Source organism: Aegilops tauschii, chromosome 2, assembly GCF_002575655.3.
Source record: "Aegilops tauschii subsp. strangulata cultivar AL8/78 chromosome 2, Aet v6.0, whole genome shotgun sequence".
In the NCBI taxonomy this organism is placed as follows: domain Eukaryota; kingdom Viridiplantae; phylum Streptophyta; class Magnoliopsida; order Poales; family Poaceae; genus Aegilops; species Aegilops tauschii.
In genome coordinates this window covers 143,869,774-143,888,778 of record NC_053036.3, presented here as the reverse complement: position 1 = coordinate 143,888,778, position 19,005 = coordinate 143,869,774, and the positions used below count along the sequence as shown (strand labels likewise).

Here is a 19,005-nt window from a genome sequence, read left to right as displayed (position 1 = left end):
ACGGTTTTGGTCATGCTGCCAGCCTGACAACCTCATGTCCGTCCCCACGGTCGGTGGTTGCAATGGAAGCTCCCAGCACCAGCAGCCGCGAATCTCGGTAAGATCCAATGATCCTCGGCCACGACCAGTGTGTTGTTCTAGGCTTGTAGCCCGTCCCCGCCTTTTCCTCCGTTCGCTGTTCTGCTGGAGACGGCACTGTTGGCCAGCGTCCCATTACTGTTCGCGATATGTTCAGATTCGACACTGACGAAATGCGATCCCCATCGTATCTTTCTCTCCCACACCCGCAAATCCCACTATACCTCCAGATATGTTGATCGGCGGCCATATTTTCGGTTCACTATCTACCAAACCCAGAGTGAAATTCCTCTCCGCGGCGCGCCACGTCGTCGCCGCAGCTTCCCGACAGGCCCTGCCAGTTAAACTCCCTGGCTGACAGCCACGCGCCAACAGTGCACCACCACCGCGTGAGGTGGAAGAAAAAATAGGCCGGACAAGAACGAAATTTCTTTTCTATTTTGCGACTGATTGATTGACAAGAACAAATTCAGATATCACGTCGTTTCATAGAGTGAAGTCTGAAATAAACCCTATGGTTGTAGAGCTCGACAAAACTGAACCCTTACATCTAAATCCCTGAAATCTGTACAACAACCTTGCATATCCCGGTCATTTTGAACCTTTTGGCATTTCTAAGAGAGGATTTGGTGACGTGGCACTCGGAGGCTGGGATTGTTGACTCTGACTGAATTAATGACTGCCACATCGGCTTGCTCACATGGGAGCCACCGCCATGCCCATTTGACCACCGTTGGCTATCCGCATTGCGCTCCGGCGCTGCCAGTACGAGCTCCACTGCCTCCTGTCCATGCTCTAGCTCGCTGCCCCGTCCGGGAACGATCTCTGGGTGGACCGCGTCCCGTGCTTCGGCCTGTACATCTTCGTCGTGGACTTCTTATTCTACCTTGCGTGTGTCGTGTTTCTCGTCGGGAATAGATCAGTAGCACGCCTATATATGCGTATATATATGCGTCTAGCCAGTGTAATCAGAAGCATGCCTGTAGCTTGCTGGCTTGTACGTGCATGTAGCCCGCAAACATTGGTAAAGCTCTACAACGAGCCGGTGCATGACACCAAGCGCCGAGCCAGGTAAAAATGTTTTTGGACCATCACGGCGACCCCGGCGTGAAGCACACCGAATTGCCGGATATTACCACGGCCGGTGTGCACGCCTCGCAAGATACGTGGCCTTGGTTTCAGCAAGTCACGCGGCATAGCGGCAGCGCCTGTGGCAAGGGAGCCGGTGAGGCGCACGGCCCCGGCATCGACGAGATGCGCAGCTCCCCGAGCGACGAAGAAACCGGCGATGCAAGGCAGCGCGGGCGACGCCATGGCAGGCAAGACGCCCGACAGCCCAAGCGATGCAGGATCCGGGGAGACATCCGACAGCTCACCGGTGTACGAAGCTGGCTGTGCAGCGATGGCTAGCACCAAGAACGAGCAGGTCCTGGTACGCCAGCCGGTGATCCTGGCTCGGCCATGAGTGGTTGCGAGTCACGCAGCTCCCGTGGCCGTCACACGAGGTGCAGTCCACGGCGATGCTGCTGAGTGCTGACGGAAGGAGTTTGATTCCATGGGACCCATCTGTAGGCGTTGGCTGAGTAATCGATCCCGGTCTTTCCAGGTGGTATTTAGAAATCCTCTGTTTGGATACGACCTTAAGGTTCAAAACAATCGGGATCAGTTAAGTCAGGGTACAGATTTCAGGGATTTAGACGTAAGGGTTCATTTCCGTCGAACTCTACAATCATAGGGTTTATTTCAGACTTCACTCTCGTTTCATCCCCCAACCTGGCTCGTGTAGCCACCGCCTGGGCCCGCCAGCGGTCTGGTCCGAAGTCTGAACCCGCTCGCGTACGAACACGCCAACAGCTTCAGCTCTTCATTTACTTTCTACCAGCTTCTTCTTCTACTACTAGTACTACACTGGCCAGGCGAGGCCGCGACGACTGCCAGCGGGGACGCTGACGCGTCATTGGCTCCCCATTCATTGCGCTTCCGTGTGACCACCTGGTTCAACACGCCGAAATGGCGGGTCGCTCGCGCCCTCGTTCCTCACCTGATTTCACAGCCGCTAGTAGCATTCCTCCTGCGATCGTCGTAGCTCAGCCGGTCTCCTCGCTGACTGACTCGCGGGGCCCACGCGAGGCCGGGACCCGGAGGTCAGCGGGACGGGATCCGGGAGAAAGCGAACCTTGCCTGCATCACACGCCGTCGCCGCTATCGGCCAGCCTCACTCCCCCCCTTCCTTCTCCCTGCCTACAATACAAAGCGAACGAAACTGAAGCAGCGACGCGAAAAAAGGTTTCGAAAAATTTGAATCCATGGCAATTTAGATTAGAATTACAGGGTTTCGAATTCAGAATTCTCCGCGGCTGCGCCCATGGGAACAACGAGGCTGGGTGCGCGCGCGGTGCTCGCTCTGGTGCTCTGCGAGCTGCTGCTGCTGCTGTCGCCGTCGGCGGTGGCCGACGACGGCGGTCTGCCGCGGCGGTCGCTGCACCAGCCCTTCTTCCCGATCGGCTGGTCCCCGCCGCCGCCGGCGTCTGCGGATGCGGCCGCGCCGCCGCCGCCGGCTGCTTCGGCGGCCGCGACCTCGAGCCCCGCGCGGTCCGCGCCCAGCGTCACCAACATCGTCGCGATCGCGCTCACCGCGGGCCTCGTCGCGCTGGCGGTCGTCTCCTACTCCTGCGTCCTCCTGTGGCGCCGCGTCGCCGAAGGCGCGGAGGACGACCGCGCCGCCGCGAAGCCGGCGGGGGCACTTGCCGCGAGAATTCCGAGTGATGCCGGGAGCAGCGCCCGGCACCAGGCGTCGCCGCCGCCCAGCTCCACGGCGTCGGACGCGATTTACCTGGACCCTCTCACGGCGGTGATGGAGGTGCGCCACCACCGGTCCAGCCCTGACCTGCGCCCTCTCCAGCTGCAGAAGCAGCCGAGCCCTGACCTCCGCCCGCTGCCGCCGCTGAAACGGCTGGGCACGCAGCCGACGCCGCCGCCCGCGGCCACGCCGCCTATGACCGGCACGGAGTACACCTCCTCCGACGAGGACCAGGCGACGTTTTACACCGCGCGAAAGACCAACATGTCTTCATTCAGCCGGAGCACGAGCCAGCGCAGCACCATTCTGGAGCACGCAGTGCCGCCGCCCGTGGCGCCTCCACCTGCTCCCGCGCCGGTGCCGGTGCCGGTGCCGCCGCCGCCCGCTCCAGCGCCCGCGGCGCTGCCACCGCAAGCGAATCGCCTACGGCCTCCTCGTCCGCCGCCGTTGCCGAGGCAGAGACTGCTGCGGCCGATGCCCGCCGAGTCGCCTCCTCCTGCCGCCCTGGCCAATTTAGCGCTGACCAGTCCCCCTGAAGCCTCTGTCCTAAACAGGGAAGCCGAGAGCTCTGACGTCCAGCCGGGCGGAAGCACCCGGCCGCCCAGCCTGAAACCGCTGCACTGGGACAAGCTCCGGGCCATCTCCGGCCGCACCACAGTCTGGGACCAGGTCAAGAATTCCGACTCATTCCGGTACGCCCCTCTGCCATTCCTGTTTCCACAGTATCTCGGCGACCTCATTGTTTTCTCACCGAGCTGTTGTTGGCAATCGTGTGGTGATATTTACAGCGTGGATGAGGCGGCAATGGAGAACTTGTTCCCCCAAAACAGCACCGCCGCCGCCGCGGGGAATTCCGGTCAGGCGGCAGCAAGAGGAGGGCAGCACAGCCGGCTGCTCGACCCAAAGAGGCTGCAGAACGTGGCTATCATGCTAAAGGCGCTCAATGTGACCGCGGACGAGGTGATCGGAGCACTCGTGCACGGTGAGTTTGCACACTCTTATTACCACTTCCCATTTGTTCAGGTCCCCTACCACAACTGTCCTTGTGGCGCTTGCAATTCTGTCTTCTGTTCTCTTCTTGTGCAATTCCGGAGGCCACATGTCATGCCAGTGCATGAGTACAATCTAGTTATTGCTGAACCAAGTACATTCAGCAACTTGGCAAATGATTGAAGACCACTGGTTGGTCCACAATGCCAAGTCCCATGCCAGTGCTACATAAGAGGGTTGCAAAAGATTGATTGGAAAATTTTCACCCTGACAGGTTTACTTGAATTGGTAAAACTTTGCGCATTCAGAATATAACCCGCGCGACGATTAAGCTGGCCCCGTGTTTTGTTTCTTCCAAATGGCCCTGTCATGGTGATCAGGAAACTACTAGATACATGAACTGCAAGCCATTATTGTGTTCATCGGTTATAAGAAGGTCCGTGTCACACGTTTCACATGCCTCATCAAACCGTTTTCTAGTCATATGTTTCACACAGGAATTTTGCGCCCGAATTGGCGAAACACGTCACCATGTTCACCAAATACGCATATACTATACCTTGAAACCCGTATAATTATCGGGCAGAGCAATCCAGCGATTGTCGTGTTGCTCACCTAACTAATATACATTCCTAACATACCGGGGAATCTTTCCCACTTCCCTACATGACACCTTTTCTTTTATTTTGATGTGAGCCGATAGTGAAGGCTCCTATACTTGTCCTGCCTTTTGACCTCAATTGTCACATTTCTCTTGGGTGAGAGGTTGCTTTCACGATCAAATCGTCTGGATGCAGTGCGTTCCAACAAGGATTATTCTTGCATTTATAAGCTTATGTTGGTGGATAGTTGAGTTTCCAGAGCTGAGGGCCTGGACCGCGAGACGCATCTGGCCAATGAAACACATAATTTTTCTTTCTTCTGTGGCTAAGTCTTGATTAGTTGGTGTGGATATCTTTGTGAACAATCGGTGATATATCATCATTGGTCATGTCAATTTAGGCAATAGTAAGATTGTGGGGCAGATTAGGACATGTATTGGAGACGAGATCTGCATCTTTTGACAAGACACAAGTGCTTTACCTTTACCTTGGGATATATGATGTGTATATTTTCTATTTGGAATCACATACGGTTACCAGTATTAATTGTTTCATGTGAATGAGGTGTCAGCTGCGTTGATTCTGCATTTTTTTAACATACAAAGTTAGAAGTCATTCCCTGCTAATTTTGACTTGCCCCTGTATTGAAGAAATTTTTTTCTCAGATTATTCATCACTTCTTGTCAACTTTTCTCTTTTATTTTCTCTCGAGAAACACTATTCTCTTGTATTGTGTCGGAGAAGCATCATTTTCGTTAGTGTCCTTTAGGGATATTATTGAATGCTAAATCTATTGGAATATTATTGCATACTTAATCTGTTGCCGGTGGACAATCTCGTTTGATCCTCTCAAACTATTGTTTTCTAGATTGCAATTAGTTTGATGAAATATAAAATATAATTGTGAGGTTATTTCTTTGGACAATAGTACATATGAGTTGTCGGGATATGATCACCGCTCAATTTGTCGTTTGGTAGAAGTAGCATACATTTTCCAGGATTTTAGTGGGAGGTCCTTTGGCCATGCACACCTTCAGACATATTCAGCCCCATAGCTGGTTCTGAAAGTGACTGGTGTATTATGAGTTATCGCTAGTATGAGGTGTCTTCCATGTGTGCTATTACATAACTACTAGAATGATTAGCAAGGCGCTGTTAAGTGCCAGTAACTTATTTTGTTAGAGAGAACCTTCTGTAGAAAAGGATAATGCTGTGGGTGACATAGTAGTGGGCCTATTACTCTGTTTTTGTTTTGGTTCTGATGCCACTTGGAAACATTCATTGCCTATTTTGTTGTTGGCAATGATATTATCTATGAATGTTGGATCCAACAAACTTTTTCAACAACCTTTTTTATTGTGCTTAACCAACAGATCTCACCTGTACATTTATCATAATTTCAGCTTTCGAGAATACTGTTCACTCTTTATAGCATCGAATATATATAACTCATGTGCTACATGACACAATAAAAAGTTCAGTACTGCTTGTGTAATAGTATAACGCTTTGATATTTTAATGTTGTATTAAAGGTGTGACTTTTCATTAGAAAGAAAAGAGACGGGCATGTTCAGACTTCAGACTGCACTCATGATCCTCCTTTTGGCAATGCATTTTTTCCTGTTTCAGCTATCGACATAAATACTTTAAAAAAACCTCCTTTTGGCGTGATGTTTAAATCAGGAATTCAAGTCCACCTGAAATTGATTGTGTTCTTACCGTTTGGAGTTTGCATCATCGACCCTTTCGCTATGTGAATTATGACAGTTTCACTTCATGAATAAACAGGAAATCTGGAAGACAAGCCTGAGTTGTATGAAACACTAGCTAAGATGGCACCAACGAAAGAAGAAGAGTTAAAGCTGAAAGATTACAGCGGTGATTTATCAAAAATTGATCCAGCAGAGCGCTTTCTAAAAGACGTTCTCAATGTTCCTTTTGCCTTCAAGAGAGTGGATGCAATGCTTTACAGAGCAAACTTTGATGCTGAAGTGAATTATTTAAGGAAATCTTTTGGAACTATGGAGGTAACTAGCTATGATGAATTGATGATTGCATCTTATAATTTGCATTTTACAGTACTTCCTCTTATCTTTTTCTTTTTGTTAGATAAATCAATCATAAATGCTTCATGCTTCACAAAATAAACATCTGGCAATACTCTTTGTTGAAGTTCATCCTTTATTAAGTTCTGTTTGTCTTAGGATCCGTATCAGTTTGTGTCTCGAAGTACTTCACTGTGTTGTGCCAGATCCTTCTTAAATTCTATTACGGACGTTACGAATATTCAGGCCAATGTCAAATATACATTTTCAGGCAGCTTGTTCAGACCTAAGAAGCAGCAATCTGTTCTTGAAGTTGCTGGATGCGGTTCTCAAGACTGGGAACCGCATGAACGACGGCACCAACCGAGGCGAGGCGAGGGCCTTCAAACTCGACACGCTTCTAAAGCTCGCCGACATCAAGTCAACCGACGGCAAAACGACACTGCTCCACTTCGTGGTTCAAGAGATCATCCGGTCAGAAGGCTTCGACTCCGACCAACCAGAAACCAACAATCCTGGGACTGGCAGTGCCAGCAAAGAACGGTTCAAGAAGGACGGCCTGAAAGTGCTGGCAGGGCTCAGCAGCGAGCTCTCAAACGTGAGGAAGGCGGCCACGCTGGAGATGGACACGCTGAGCGGCAACCTGCTGAGGCTCGCGACCGACCTGGAGAAAGTGAGGCTGGTCTTGCAGCTCAGGGAGACGTGTGCCCGTCAGGAAAGCTCGGGCGCGGGGTTCTTCGAGTCGATGGATGGTTTTCTTGGAAGGGCGCAGGCGGAGATCGGGAGCATGAAGATGGCAGAGAGGAGCGCGTTGCAGCGTGTGAAGGAGACCACGCAGTACTTCCATGGCGATGGCAACATGGAGGAGCCTTCTCAGCCTCTGAGGGTGTTCATGGTGGTGACAGAGTTCCTGTTGATACTGGACCGCGTGTGCCGGGACGTCGGCAGGACGCCGGAGAGGGTGATGATGGGGTCCGGTAAGTCGTTCCGCGTCAGCGCCGGCACCTCGGTGCCGCCTCGCCGGTATGAGACGCGGCCGCTTAGCTCGTCGGACGAGGACAGCTCGTCGTCGTAGAGCAGCTTAGAGGAATGTCCCTTTTTTGGGGGGGGGGGGGGGGGGGGGGGTGCACAGGATAGCGCTAGTGGAGATTTTGAGGGCGGTGAGTCTTGCAGGGTCGTTTATGTGTGATGATCACCCTCAGGGCTTAGAAGGGGCCGTCACTTTACTGTGTAATAGTACTAGAAGATGTTTACAAAGATTAAAAATATAGCTGTACAAAGACAAGTTTTTCTTGATTCTTACATATATGGGGGGAATGGGAAATTGTTCAGCTCACCATGTTATTACATGTCTCGTTGCTTTCCTCGTGTTTGTTGTCAGCAGTCATCTGAATCCGCCTGTCAAGGGTGAAGTTTCAGAAAGCACTGTAGAAAGAAATTTCACCTGTGAAGCAAATTTAAGCCGTCTTTGCAGATCGACCCGAGTAGTCATAAATCGTGGAGGTGGAGCTACCCGCAGCCTCTGCATGATCGGGTCGCTGAGGTTGAGGTTGGGGGGTTGCTGGGCAAGGGACCGATAGGTAGGTACGATGGGAATTCTGGTGTACGAAAAGCAGAGGAATACCACGACCAAAGCTATGACAACGAGGAGAACAAAGGAAGTAAAGTGCTTGCCGGTGATGGGCACGAAAAAGAGGCCATGGGACGGGAGATGGCGACGCCAAAGTGATGATTCCCGTTGCGTATCTTTGTGTAGTGCTGGTGCCTCGTGAACGTTGCTGTGCAGGAGTAGAATACGCGTAGCACGTTGCGACCATTTGCGGCCTCTGAAAGCAAGGATGGGATGGACTGTAGATTTGTCCGATGGGTGCTAGTGCGCTGCTGTAGAAACGGCGTTGAGCTCACGGGGAACGAACGATCTACGAAAAGTCTAACGCCCACACGTGTGGGCGTCTGGCAACTCGTCCACACGCATGGATCCTTATCCAACCAATTCTACATGAATTTTGGCGCGTTTTAGCAGTTTTTGTGTGCCACGTAGGACTAAGCTGGTGTGTGGGCATTCATCCGGTCACTCACACGTCTTTTTTTCACCACACGGGGGCTAATGTGTGGGCGTTTAGCAATTCGCCTCACACATCAGTTTCATGCACGCAGAGGGGGCTGGTGTGTGGGCGTTTATCACTTCGCCCACACGCCCGTTTCCTAGCCCACACCCAAAGCTGGCAGTTGCCATGTGTTTCTGCAGGTACATGGCAACTACCTCTAGCTTTGCTTGTAAGTAGATGGCAACTCTTTTTACCCGAGTTGCCATGTATTTTTGCATGGTACATGGCAACTGCCCTAGCGTGCACGTAAGAAGATGGCAACTCTTTCTTTTTACATGGAAACTGCCCTTGCGTGCTTGTGAGCACATGACAACTCTCTCTTTTACCCGAACATGTTTTTTTGCCATGCCTTTTTATAGTGCTACATGGCAACTGCCTAGTGTTTAGTGGGTGGCAACTCCTAAAGTTTTGAAATCATGGCAATTGCAGTAGACCAGACCATACATGGCAACTGCAGTTGAGCAACCATGGCAACTGTAGTTGTCCGACATGGCAACCGAAATTCAGCGACATGGCAACTGCAGTTAAGCAAACATGGACGAGGGTCTGAACCATGGCAACTGCGGGACGCGCGGTGACTATACGCGGGGTGTGCGGGACCACGAGGTACGAGGCCTGACGTACGGGGCGTGTGGGCGTTATCTATTTCGCCCTCACGCACGCGTGTGAGAGGGATCGGAAGGGAAAAAAAGAGATGTGTGGGCATTACTTTTTTTGCCCATACGTGAGTGTGAGTGTGTGGGCTGTTCCTCTTATACATCACACAAAATGTGTGGGCAAACCCCCTAACGCCCACACGTGTAGCACTTATCAGCGTCCATGATCTAAGCCTGGTATGGTGATCGGAGTGAGGAAGCGGGACGAAGAGAGAGGGCAGGCAGTAGACCGATCATGGCGTCCTTTCGCGCCCGGTACCGGCAGGAATCTTCTGCCGCCGCGGCCAAATTTGACGCGAATACACGCAAAATTCTCCAACAAGCCGGGGGCTGCTACGCGAGCCCTTCTATTTTTTTAGGGGTAGCCCTTCTATTAAAGCGAGGACATAGTCAAATCACCTGCAAAAAAACATCTATACAAAAAGATATGTTAACATCTATAACAAAAAATATATAGTATAATTTTATGATGAATATACTGAAATTAATTTGATGTTATAAATGTTGGTGTATTTTTTAAATAGACTTTTTTTGCGGGTTTTTTTAAATAGACTTGGTCAAACTTAAAGAGTTTGACTTAGGACAACCTAAAGCTTCAAATATTTTGGAATGGACCGAGTACATACGAAAATAAAAATATTCATCTCATGTTTAGGGGAAAATGTTATTTATAAAAAAAATGTCCATGTGTCATGCAAAAAAGTTCATTAAAACTTATGTTGTCCTGTACATGGACGAGACACAGTCTTGGTCCCAGCAGTAGCCCGGATTTTTTTCGGCGAATACGCAAACCTTGTGTATGTTTCATTAATATAGAAGAGAATAAAATGAGTATAAAAAGGAGATACAACACATACTATAAACGCAAGTAGACATGAACATGATGCCTAGAGCAGAAGGACCAGAGATGCTCTGTCCAAACCAAGGACACAACACTGCTAAACCCACAAACCCCAGGTTTAGAGGGGCAAGACAAACCAGCCTGAAGACTACCATCGCCAAAAGTGGCTAACACTAGGGGTACGAGGAGCAACAACCAAGATAGCATCTTCACGAAGGAAAATGATGCCGTGGCGCCGTTGTCATCCGATCCGGATAACCGGACCTAGGGTTTCCCCTAAATCGAAGAGGGGCACAGAAGAAGGCCATGGCAGCATCTTCAAGAAGGAAAACGACACCCGCAGACGTCGCCGTTGAGAGCACCGTGACAGCACCGGCAAACCGGAAAAAGCAACACGCAGATACGAACGGAGCCGGCAAGCCGGAAAAAGCAACACACAGATACGAACGGAGCTAAAAATGGCCGTTTTACAAGGCTGTCAGCCGACTGAGACTTCGCGCTAGCCACACCATTTCTACAAGGTGATGATGGAAACTTTTCAGGTAGATTGACTAACCATCCATGGATTGATCATTGATGGAATCATCGAATGAATGAGGAAGCCCTCAGATGGAAATAGTACATCTGGTGTGGCACAACAGAGAAGACGAGAGGAAGACACAAAGCTTCTTCATCTTTGCTGCGGCGCAATGGAGATGGACAGATAATGGCCTGGAACTTCATTTCTTGAACTTGCGATATTGCTGCCATTTTACTGATGCAATCTAAATATTGTTCGTGTCACTTTGCTGGTGTTTGAATGAGAATGAATGTGAAATACATTGTTGTTTCCTCTTGCATGTTTAATATATGACATTATAATATACTGTTATATGTTGTTTCTACTTGTTTGAGCATCTTTTTTTTTTTGCGGGTGAAGAGAAAAGGTAAAACTCCAGGCGGCTTTCAATAAAAGCCATCTGCAACAAGGAGTATCCCTGCCGGCTCACAATAAAAGCCATGCCTGAGCCGTCTGCGATGAGCCTTTTGTAGTGTAATGGTTGTGATTGTTCTTAATGTCTAAATACTCTCTGACTAGTCAATGGTAGCAGTTGCATCAAGCATAATCTGGCATGAACTTCTTAAGGAATCTTATTGGTTGAGATTCCTCAGGCACGAGCTCGTCAAAAGAAACGTAGTATCTCTCTTTGTCATACACATGGCATGTAGTCAATATTGTCTTCATCAACCGCCAATTCCAGCTGGCCTCATTGATATACTGCAGACAGAAGACATGCCGGGAGCACAAATGAAGCTATGATGTCAAGACCCAGAGAAAATGCACAAAACTAGGAGAAGTATCAAAGCACCTTGCCCCAGTTCTGTTTAATGGAGTCGTGGGCAGCACGAAGGTTATAACTTGGAATTCTTGGAGAAATATGGTGCGGGACGTGTACATTTATGTCATGGCAAAGGATCTCTATCCTGTAAATGTACAAATATGTTAGCCAGATAAAACTCAATTTCAGAATCAACATGTTTCCAAGACAATTTGGCTAGACGGGAAAAGGAAGATATGATGTACTCCAGTTCACCTAAAGTTGGAACTTACACTCAGTACTCACAGTTTCGCATACATCCTTCATCACAGAATATTCAAAATGTGTTCCAAGATCCATTAGTAATACACTAATACTAGATGTACTTCAGTGAAGTACTATCCTACTTGCACGGTTAGTCCTAAACTAGGACCAGAACTCCAGAGTTCAATTAAGCCTATTTAATTTGCAATCCTAAAACTGTACTTCGAAGGCCCCATAACATCCTCTCATGGCACTTTATCCAAAATGAAAAATGAATTGCAATCTAGAAACATTGCACAGCATGCTGGTGAATTTTCTTGATTTTCAATTGAAAGACGAAGCAACAAATGGACAATAGCTGTCATTTTATTTGGATGCAAAGTCATTGCTTTATCTTGCCATACTAATTACATATGCGATGAAAATCAACATGGACATCATTTCCTGAAAGTTTGTTTAGTATATATGATCATAACAGGAGTCCTAATATGCATTTAAACAAAACTGAAAGCAAAGATAAATAATTCGTACCATCGAGGATAGCTACAGTGAACTGTGCCGTTTAATTGCGCCTGTGCAGCATTCCACTCTTTTGATGATTTGAAAGGTATATGAGGAGCAGTGTGATGCACCATTGTAAAGGTGCTCATCTGAAGCAAATAGTTTAAATAAAACAAAGTTAAGTTAACTTTCAGTATACAAACTCATAAACAATGAAGTTGCTACTTCATTACTTGGACCAATATTATTATCTCTTTACGTATGCATTCCTTGCTTGGAGAGGTGTTCTGTAATTATGGCTAGCTTTAACTGTGTCTTCGGGTTTCTAGCCAATTTAGTCGATGCAAGTATTGGGGAGAGCTAATTCATGGTAGATTACAGGTGAACTCCACTACAGTCGATTCATAGGTACCGTACACTGTCATTTTGTGTTCGGAACATAATGCCAGAACTGCCGCCTCTCCGATGACCCGCCCGCTAGCACCGGCCTAACCGCCGCCCACAGTCAGTGTCGCTGCCGCCGCGCCCTGCCCTGCCCCAGACACCTCCTCTGCCGGTCTGCCGCTGCACAAGCTATCCCTCTAAGCCCGGAGGGCCAGGTTCTTTGCTAGAGCCAGCATGCCAGCCCCACCCCTAAACCTGTCGGGTCAGGATTAATCTTGCCGCTGCTCATCCCTTCTCGCCTGCCTTTCTACGCCGGCTAAACCTTGATATGCTGCTCGCCTGCTCCGCAGCCTGCTGCAACGTTGCAGGCTCCGCCTAGTCCCGTGCTTGGTTGAGAGAATTAGTGGGTGCTGCTATATGTCCGATATGTGATTTTCCTGGTAAGTTTGACCACGCCCCGTGGTCGACCGCCGAAAAGTTTCCTCGGTTCTTTGCTAGCGCAGGCTCCACCTATATTTTATAGTGTAGCCGTTGTTCGCAGCATTGGAAGATGAAAATAAACTTGTCTTTATGAAGACTACTAGTCTGTACCTTCTTCCTACTAAGACCACTGGGTGCAGAGAATTAGTCTTATTAAATAAAGGAAAATCCTATTGCTCCGACGGGATAATTCCATTTACATCTAGAAATTTGGCAAATTCTAGGTGGAAGCTTGCACGATTGGGAGTCTTCTAGATATTCTGGTGGGCTCAAGTCTTCTAGATAATATACTTCCACAGCTGAACAGGACAACCATGAATTTGGATACTGTACATCTGCAGTGCTCCCTCCGTTCGAAATCATTTGGAGTTCTAGCTTGTCGTAAGTCAAACCTCTCTATATTTGACATAATTTACAGAAAAAAATGTTAATATCTACAACATGCGACCACTCCTGCTCCTATACAACTTCTCTAATGTTGGCATTTGTGTTCTACACATTTGGTAAATTTAAAGAAGTTTGACTTAGGATAAAGCTAGAATTTCAAATAATTTGGAATGGAGGGAGTAAATGATAGTAACAAAAATCAGCAATGTACCCAAAAGTGATAAACCATCCATGGCATGAACCAGAACTTGAACCATCCAGCTATTCCTGATTGAAGAATGATTAGGGGCCATCCAATTGCCATGAATGCAAAGACACACGCCAAACTTATCTTCACCCTAGGGAGTTCATTTGGCCGGAATTTTTTTAGATCAAAGTGCCACATCAACCTGACAAGTTGCATTGTGAACATAAATGTTATTGCCTGGAGGAATTCATGAGAAATAATTCAACATAAGAGATGGCCATCAAAACATGTGAATCGAGAGATGTTGGGTGGGATATACCAGTGAGCAATAGACATCCATGGCCTGATAGGACCATAACCAAATATAATTGCCTTCCTTAGGAAAGAAGACGATTCAATTTCGTTTTGCCAAACAGGTTGCCATGCAGTATCTTCTACTAACCTGGAGTTATACCAAGGTAAAAATTTGAATGACCAAAGTAGAACGTGGTTGGAAATGAAAAGGGCTTTCAGATCACGATATGGCTTTTTTCTAAGTATACGAGTCTTTTTGTTACAGTGCAATGCATGAACTGAAAACATCAAAAGTAAAGTAACAGGCTGATACTATCGACTCATTAACTTGAATGACAATAACATCATCTGGACCATATTGGAGATGATTATACAGGGAGGTATATACATACATATTTGTCTTGGCGTGATGTCTGTCATGCTTAAACCTCCAAGGTTCATAAGGGTAAATTAATGGCAGGAAAGCTAGAGTTCCAACGATATCCTCCACTAGCTTATTCCTTGAAAATGATTTATGTGCACAATCATGACCTATGACAAAAAACTTCACAAAGGCATCAATTAAATCGTGGACAGGCCACAAGGACAAAAGCAAGCAAGTGTGCAACACGTGTGCAAGCACACCCACAGGCAGGTTTGGAGGGAAAGAGAGCTCACCCCAGTCACTGCTGTACCAGCCCATGCCCAAGCAACGGGAAGAAGATACCATGGAGCTTTTGAGATAAGGAAAAGACCGAAAGCATATGAAGTAACTGATATCAGAACAGATGCCCAAGCCTTTACATCATCGATTTCAAATACCTAGCAGGAGCAAAGTTTTACATAAGAATTTGAGTACAGGAAACATCAGGAGCATAGCTGGTATTGGCATTGTCTAGTTGGTACTCCCTCCGTTCGGAATTACTTGTCGCAAAAATGGATGTATCTAGACGTATTTTAGTTCTAGATACATTCATTTCCGAGACAAGTAATTCCGAACGGAGGGAGTACCTCTTTAGGCAGAGTATCCATGACATCTTTAAGAGTAATGTTATCTGGTAGCTGTTCTCCAATTTGATTGAAACCATAATCTTCAGACATTTGCTTCCTTTTTTCCTCATCATCAAGCAGTGGTGGAGTAACAGGTAGTACTGCTGCTTGCAACCTTCCCCTTTGTTTCAATGGTAAAAATTGGTGATGACTTCTCCCGTTGCATAAAGAAAATCTCTTCACAATAAGTGAACCTGGCAAAACATTGGAACGCAACATCGAAACAATGAAACGATGCGGCCAAATAAGAATGAAAATTGGGAAGTTAGATATATACTCCATCCATTCCAAAATATTTGAAGTTCTAGGTTTGTCTTAAGTCAAACTTCTTTAAGTTTGACCATGTATATCTAAAAAGATATTAATATCTACAACATCAAATATATATAGTATGAAAATATATTTTGTGGTGAATATAACAAAACTAATTTGGTGTTGCAAATGTTGGTATAGTTTCCAATAGACTTGGTCAAACTTAAAGATGTTTGACTTAGGACAAATCTAGAACTTCAATTTGGAATGGAGGGAGTATATGTGATGAGCTGAGCTGAGCAATTTCTCAATCATCTCATTTGTATCACAATCTAATTACGGCCGTGCTACAGCATGGATCCGTGCCCAAGGTTTACAGAACGAATCACATGGCCCCTTATTCTTCCTTGTGCCGGGACTCCTCCCCTCCTCCTACTCCACACGGTAGCTGCACTGCCTCCTTCTCTCCTGCACCTGTTCTGGCTACATTGCTACTGCCAGTGTCAAGTCAGGACACCGCTCACCCAAATCAGGCCATCCTCTAAGCCTGGCAGGGAGCTCATTACCGATCATTCGGTGTGCCACCTTGTCACTATTGCCTCTACGGTCGCCAGCGTCGAGGTCAACCCTCTCAACCGCCAGAGTCCAAGCCCACAAGCCTTTCTACCAAAGGAAGATTATTTGATATAACTAACCACTTGTAATGCTACATACAAGGACACATCCTTGTATTCCCGCCATGCAATTGGCAGTACAATTCACAAATTCACAATACCACGACCTCGGCATGGTGATTTCCCATCCAACCCTGAACAGTTATATTCCAGGCAATTCAACGCATTACTATGCCAGCAAGAACAGGGGAGCCGTCTATCTCGCACCACACAAAGGCCCTACATTTCCAACCCAAATGCGAGTGCTAGGACGGCGGGACTGTACCTGACAGAGCTCCCGCGGCTGCTCTCCGCGGCGAGAGGTTCTTGGCGGGTGCCTGGGCAACAACAAGCTCAGGTGAGTGCCTCGCAGGCATTAACGCGAACAGATGGCGGGCACATAAACAAAGCATGCGCAGGATAGGATAGGGTTCCTACCCGCCGCAAGGAGAGGAGCTGCAGAGGGGCGGAGAGGCCGCTCGCCGTCGCCATCCGCCCCCGTCGCGGCGGCCGAGCGTAGAGAGTGTGGAGTCGGCGGCGGGGGCCTGGCGAGAGGAGTGTGGAGATGGTTTGGATGGGGGAGGGCCCTGCGCTGGCGTGGTGGTTGTGATGAACGCAGCAGCCCGGCAGAGGCGAGGCGAGCGCGCGCCGCAGATTGCAGCGACTAGTGGCTGGGGCGCGATAACGGCCAGAGCACCTGGCAATAAATTTTGCGTGCCAAAGGATTTATATTAATTTTTGTGTCACAAAAAGGGATATAGGAACACGGTTGATAACAAAGTTTGACATGAAACCTGCGTGGCTCCGTGAACATAGACCATCAATCAATGGCGCTAAGAGCGTCTCCACTCGTTCGTCCCCCAGCGCACGGTCCGACGCTATTTTGACCCTTCGGCCGGCGCATTTTGGGCCCTGGGGGCGATGTAGTTCCCAGCCACGCCCCCAGGTGTCGGCCCCAAGACGTTATAAATTCAAACTTGATATTTTCCACTACCAAAAAATCGCCACAAGTCCGGCGATCAGCGGCTACCACATAGTTCGGTGATCACCATGCCACAGTTCGGCGATCAATAACTCGAAAGTTCAGCGTTCAAAAAGGAAGGATGCGTAAGCAATGCATCAAGCGGCGGCGGCGGCCTCCGGCGTCGGACTGGCGGGAGTCGGCGTGCGGGCTGGTCGGCGTCGGCGCGGCTTCTGTGTTGGGCGTCGTGGAGGCGTCATCGCTCGGGCTTGGCGACTGCGTAGGGGTCGGCGTGGGAGTTGGCGCGGTCGTCGGCGGCATCCTGGTTCAAGATGAGGCCGCGCTCCGCCAGGTACCACGCCTTGACCTGCTCGTCCATCTCGACATGTCCGCCCCCATCAGGAATGCCAGGTCGGTGTTCCTCTTCTTCGCGGCGACGTTGGTCCGGAGTAGGTCGAGCTTGACGACGTTGTTCGTCATCAACGCCGACCATCGCGCCTCGGATTTCTCTTCCCTCAGGGCTGCGTGGTTCTTGGCGTCGACGATGCACTGCTCGATGGACGCATGCAGCCGTACCGATAGATGGCACGTCGTCCTTCGCCGCATTGGCTCGTTTGTTGCCGTCTGAGCGCCCATCAGCCGCGCCCGGAGTCGGCGCGTCCGACTTGTACGTCTCCTTGGCCTTGGCGAGGGTGCAACGGACATCCGCCCACTTCTCGCACTTCTCGATCCGGGAGAATACGTGGAGGTACTTGAACTCTTGGTCGGTGCTGCTGTCCTGGCGGTACATGGTGAACATCCGAACCATCTGCGCCCAAGAACAAGTGTCGGCGACGCAAACGGCGAAAGGAGCGACAACCGGCGACGGTGCATACCTGACCCTCGATGTTGGCGCCGCTATCCACGTGAGCCGCGACCTCCTCGACGATCCCATGCCATTTGTTGCAGGCCATTTGGATGAGCGCCCAATGGTTCGCCATGGCCTTCGAGCTGCGCTTCATGTGGATGCCGGCGAAGTAGGGGTCGACCAACTTGCGCTCATCGAACTCCGACTTGATGCGCTCCCAGTACGTGTCGGTGCTCTGGTTCGTGCCGGTGATCGGGTCGAGGCAGACGGTCTTCCATGCTTCGGCGAGGCACTCACCTTCTTTGGACGCCCACTTGACGCGCGGCTCGCCGGTCCTGGCCGCCCGCTGAAGGAAATATGCCCTAGAGGCAATAATAAAGTTGTTATTTATATTTTCTTATATCATGATAAATGTTTATTATTCATGCTAGAATTGTATTAACCGGAAACTTAGTACATGTGTGAATACATAGACAAACAGAGTGTCACTAGTATGCCTCTACTTGACTAGCTCGTTGAATCAAAGATGGTTATGTTTCCTAGCCATAGACATGAGTTGTCATTTTATTAACGAGATCACATCATTAGAGAATGATGTGATTGACTTGACCCATTCCGTTAGCTTAGCACTTGATCGTTTAGTATGTTGCTATTGCTTTCTTCATGACTTATACATGTTCCTATGACTATGCGATTATGCAACTCTCGAATACCGGAGGAACACTTTGTGTGCTACCAAACGTCACAACGTAACTGGGTGATCATAAAGGTGCTCTACAGGTGTCTCCGATGGTACTTGTTGAGTTGGCATAGATCGAGATTAGGATTTGGCACTCCGATTGTCGGAGAGGTATCTCTGGGCCCTCTCGGTAATGCACATCACTATAAGCCTTGCAAGCAATGTGACTAATGAGTTAGTTGCGGGATGATGCATTACGGAACGAGTAAAGAGACTTGCCGGTAACGAGATTGAACTAGGTATTGAGATACCGACGGTCGAATCTCGGGCAAGTAACATGCCGATGACAAACGGAACAATGTATGTTGTTATGCGGTTTGACCGATAAAGATCTTCGTAGAATATGTAGGAGCCAATATGAGCATCCAGGTTCCGCTATTGGTTATTGATGTTGGGGAACGTAGCAGAAATTCAAAATTTTCTACGCATCACCAAGATCAATCTATGGAGTAATCTAGCAACGAGGGGAAGGGCAGTGCATCTACATACCCTTGTAGATCGCGATGCGGAAGCGTTGCAAGAACGCGGATGAGGGAGTCGTACTCGTAGCGATTCAGATCGCGGTTGATTCCGATCTAAGCGCCTCCGCGTTCAACACACGTGCAGCCC

General features: G+C 48.8%; 2 protein-coding genes across 2 annotated transcripts; one reads left to right on the top strand and one right to left on the bottom strand.

Annotated features, from left to right (window-relative positions):
• Positions 1–2,273: 2,273 nt before the first annotated feature.
• On the top strand, positions 2,274–7,852 carry LOC109775719 (formin-like protein 13). Its single transcript, XM_045232806.2, has 4 exons — positions 2,274–3,570; positions 3,667–3,860; positions 6,259–6,497; positions 6,787–7,852. Exons 1-4 carry the CDS (start codon positions 2,444–2,446, stop codon positions 7,588–7,590), a joined length of 2,364 nt encoding a protein of 787 aa, XP_045088741.1. The 5' UTR covers positions 2,274–2,443; the 3' UTR covers positions 7,591–7,852.
• Positions 7,853–10,961: 3,109 nt separating this feature from the next.
• LOC109775718 (omega-6 fatty acid desaturase, chloroplastic) lies at positions 10,962–16,563 on the bottom strand. The gene is made up of 10 exons (XM_020334425.4): positions 16,288–16,563; positions 16,136–16,187; positions 14,906–15,138; positions 14,573–14,716; positions 14,308–14,459; positions 13,941–14,063; positions 13,646–13,823; positions 12,214–12,332; positions 11,470–11,584; positions 10,962–11,378 (listed from the first exon to the last, which is right to left on the bottom strand). The coding sequence occupies exons 1-10, from the start codon at positions 16,339–16,341 to the stop codon at positions 11,217–11,219; spliced, it is 1,332 nt and encodes a 443-aa protein (XP_020190014.1). The 5' UTR covers positions 16,342–16,563; the 3' UTR covers positions 10,962–11,216.
• Positions 16,564–19,005: the final 2,442 nt, after the last annotated feature.

What these genes read in the sequence shown, in the direction of transcription:
- LOC109775719 (XM_045232806.2), top strand. Translation starts at nt 2,444, where the DNA reads ATGGGAACAACGAGGCTGGGTGCGCGCGCGGTGCTCGCTCTGGTGCTC. An exon ending in AAGAATTCCGACTCATTCCG is followed by an intron (nt 3,571 to 3,666) that starts GTACGCCCCTCT and finishes TGATATTTACAG; the next exon opens with CGTGGATGAGGCGGCAATGG. An exon ending in AATCTTTTGGAACTATGGAG is followed by an intron (nt 6,498 to 6,786) that starts GTAACTAGCTAT and finishes ATACATTTTCAG; the next exon opens with GCAGCTTGTTCAGACCTAAG.
- LOC109775718 (XM_020334425.4), bottom strand. Translation starts at nt 16,341, where the DNA reads ATGGCGACGGCGAGCGGCCTCTCCGCCCCTCTGCAGCTCCTCTCCTTG. An exon ending in CTGGTACAGCAGTGACTGGG is followed by an intron (nt 14,460 to 14,572) that starts GTGAGCTCTCTT and finishes GCCTTTGTGAAG; the next exon opens with TTTTTTGTCATAGGTCATGA. An exon ending in TGGATGTCTATTGCTCACTG is followed by an intron (nt 13,824 to 13,940) that starts GTATATCCCACC and finishes GCAACTTGTCAG; the next exon opens with GTTGATGTGGCACTTTGATC.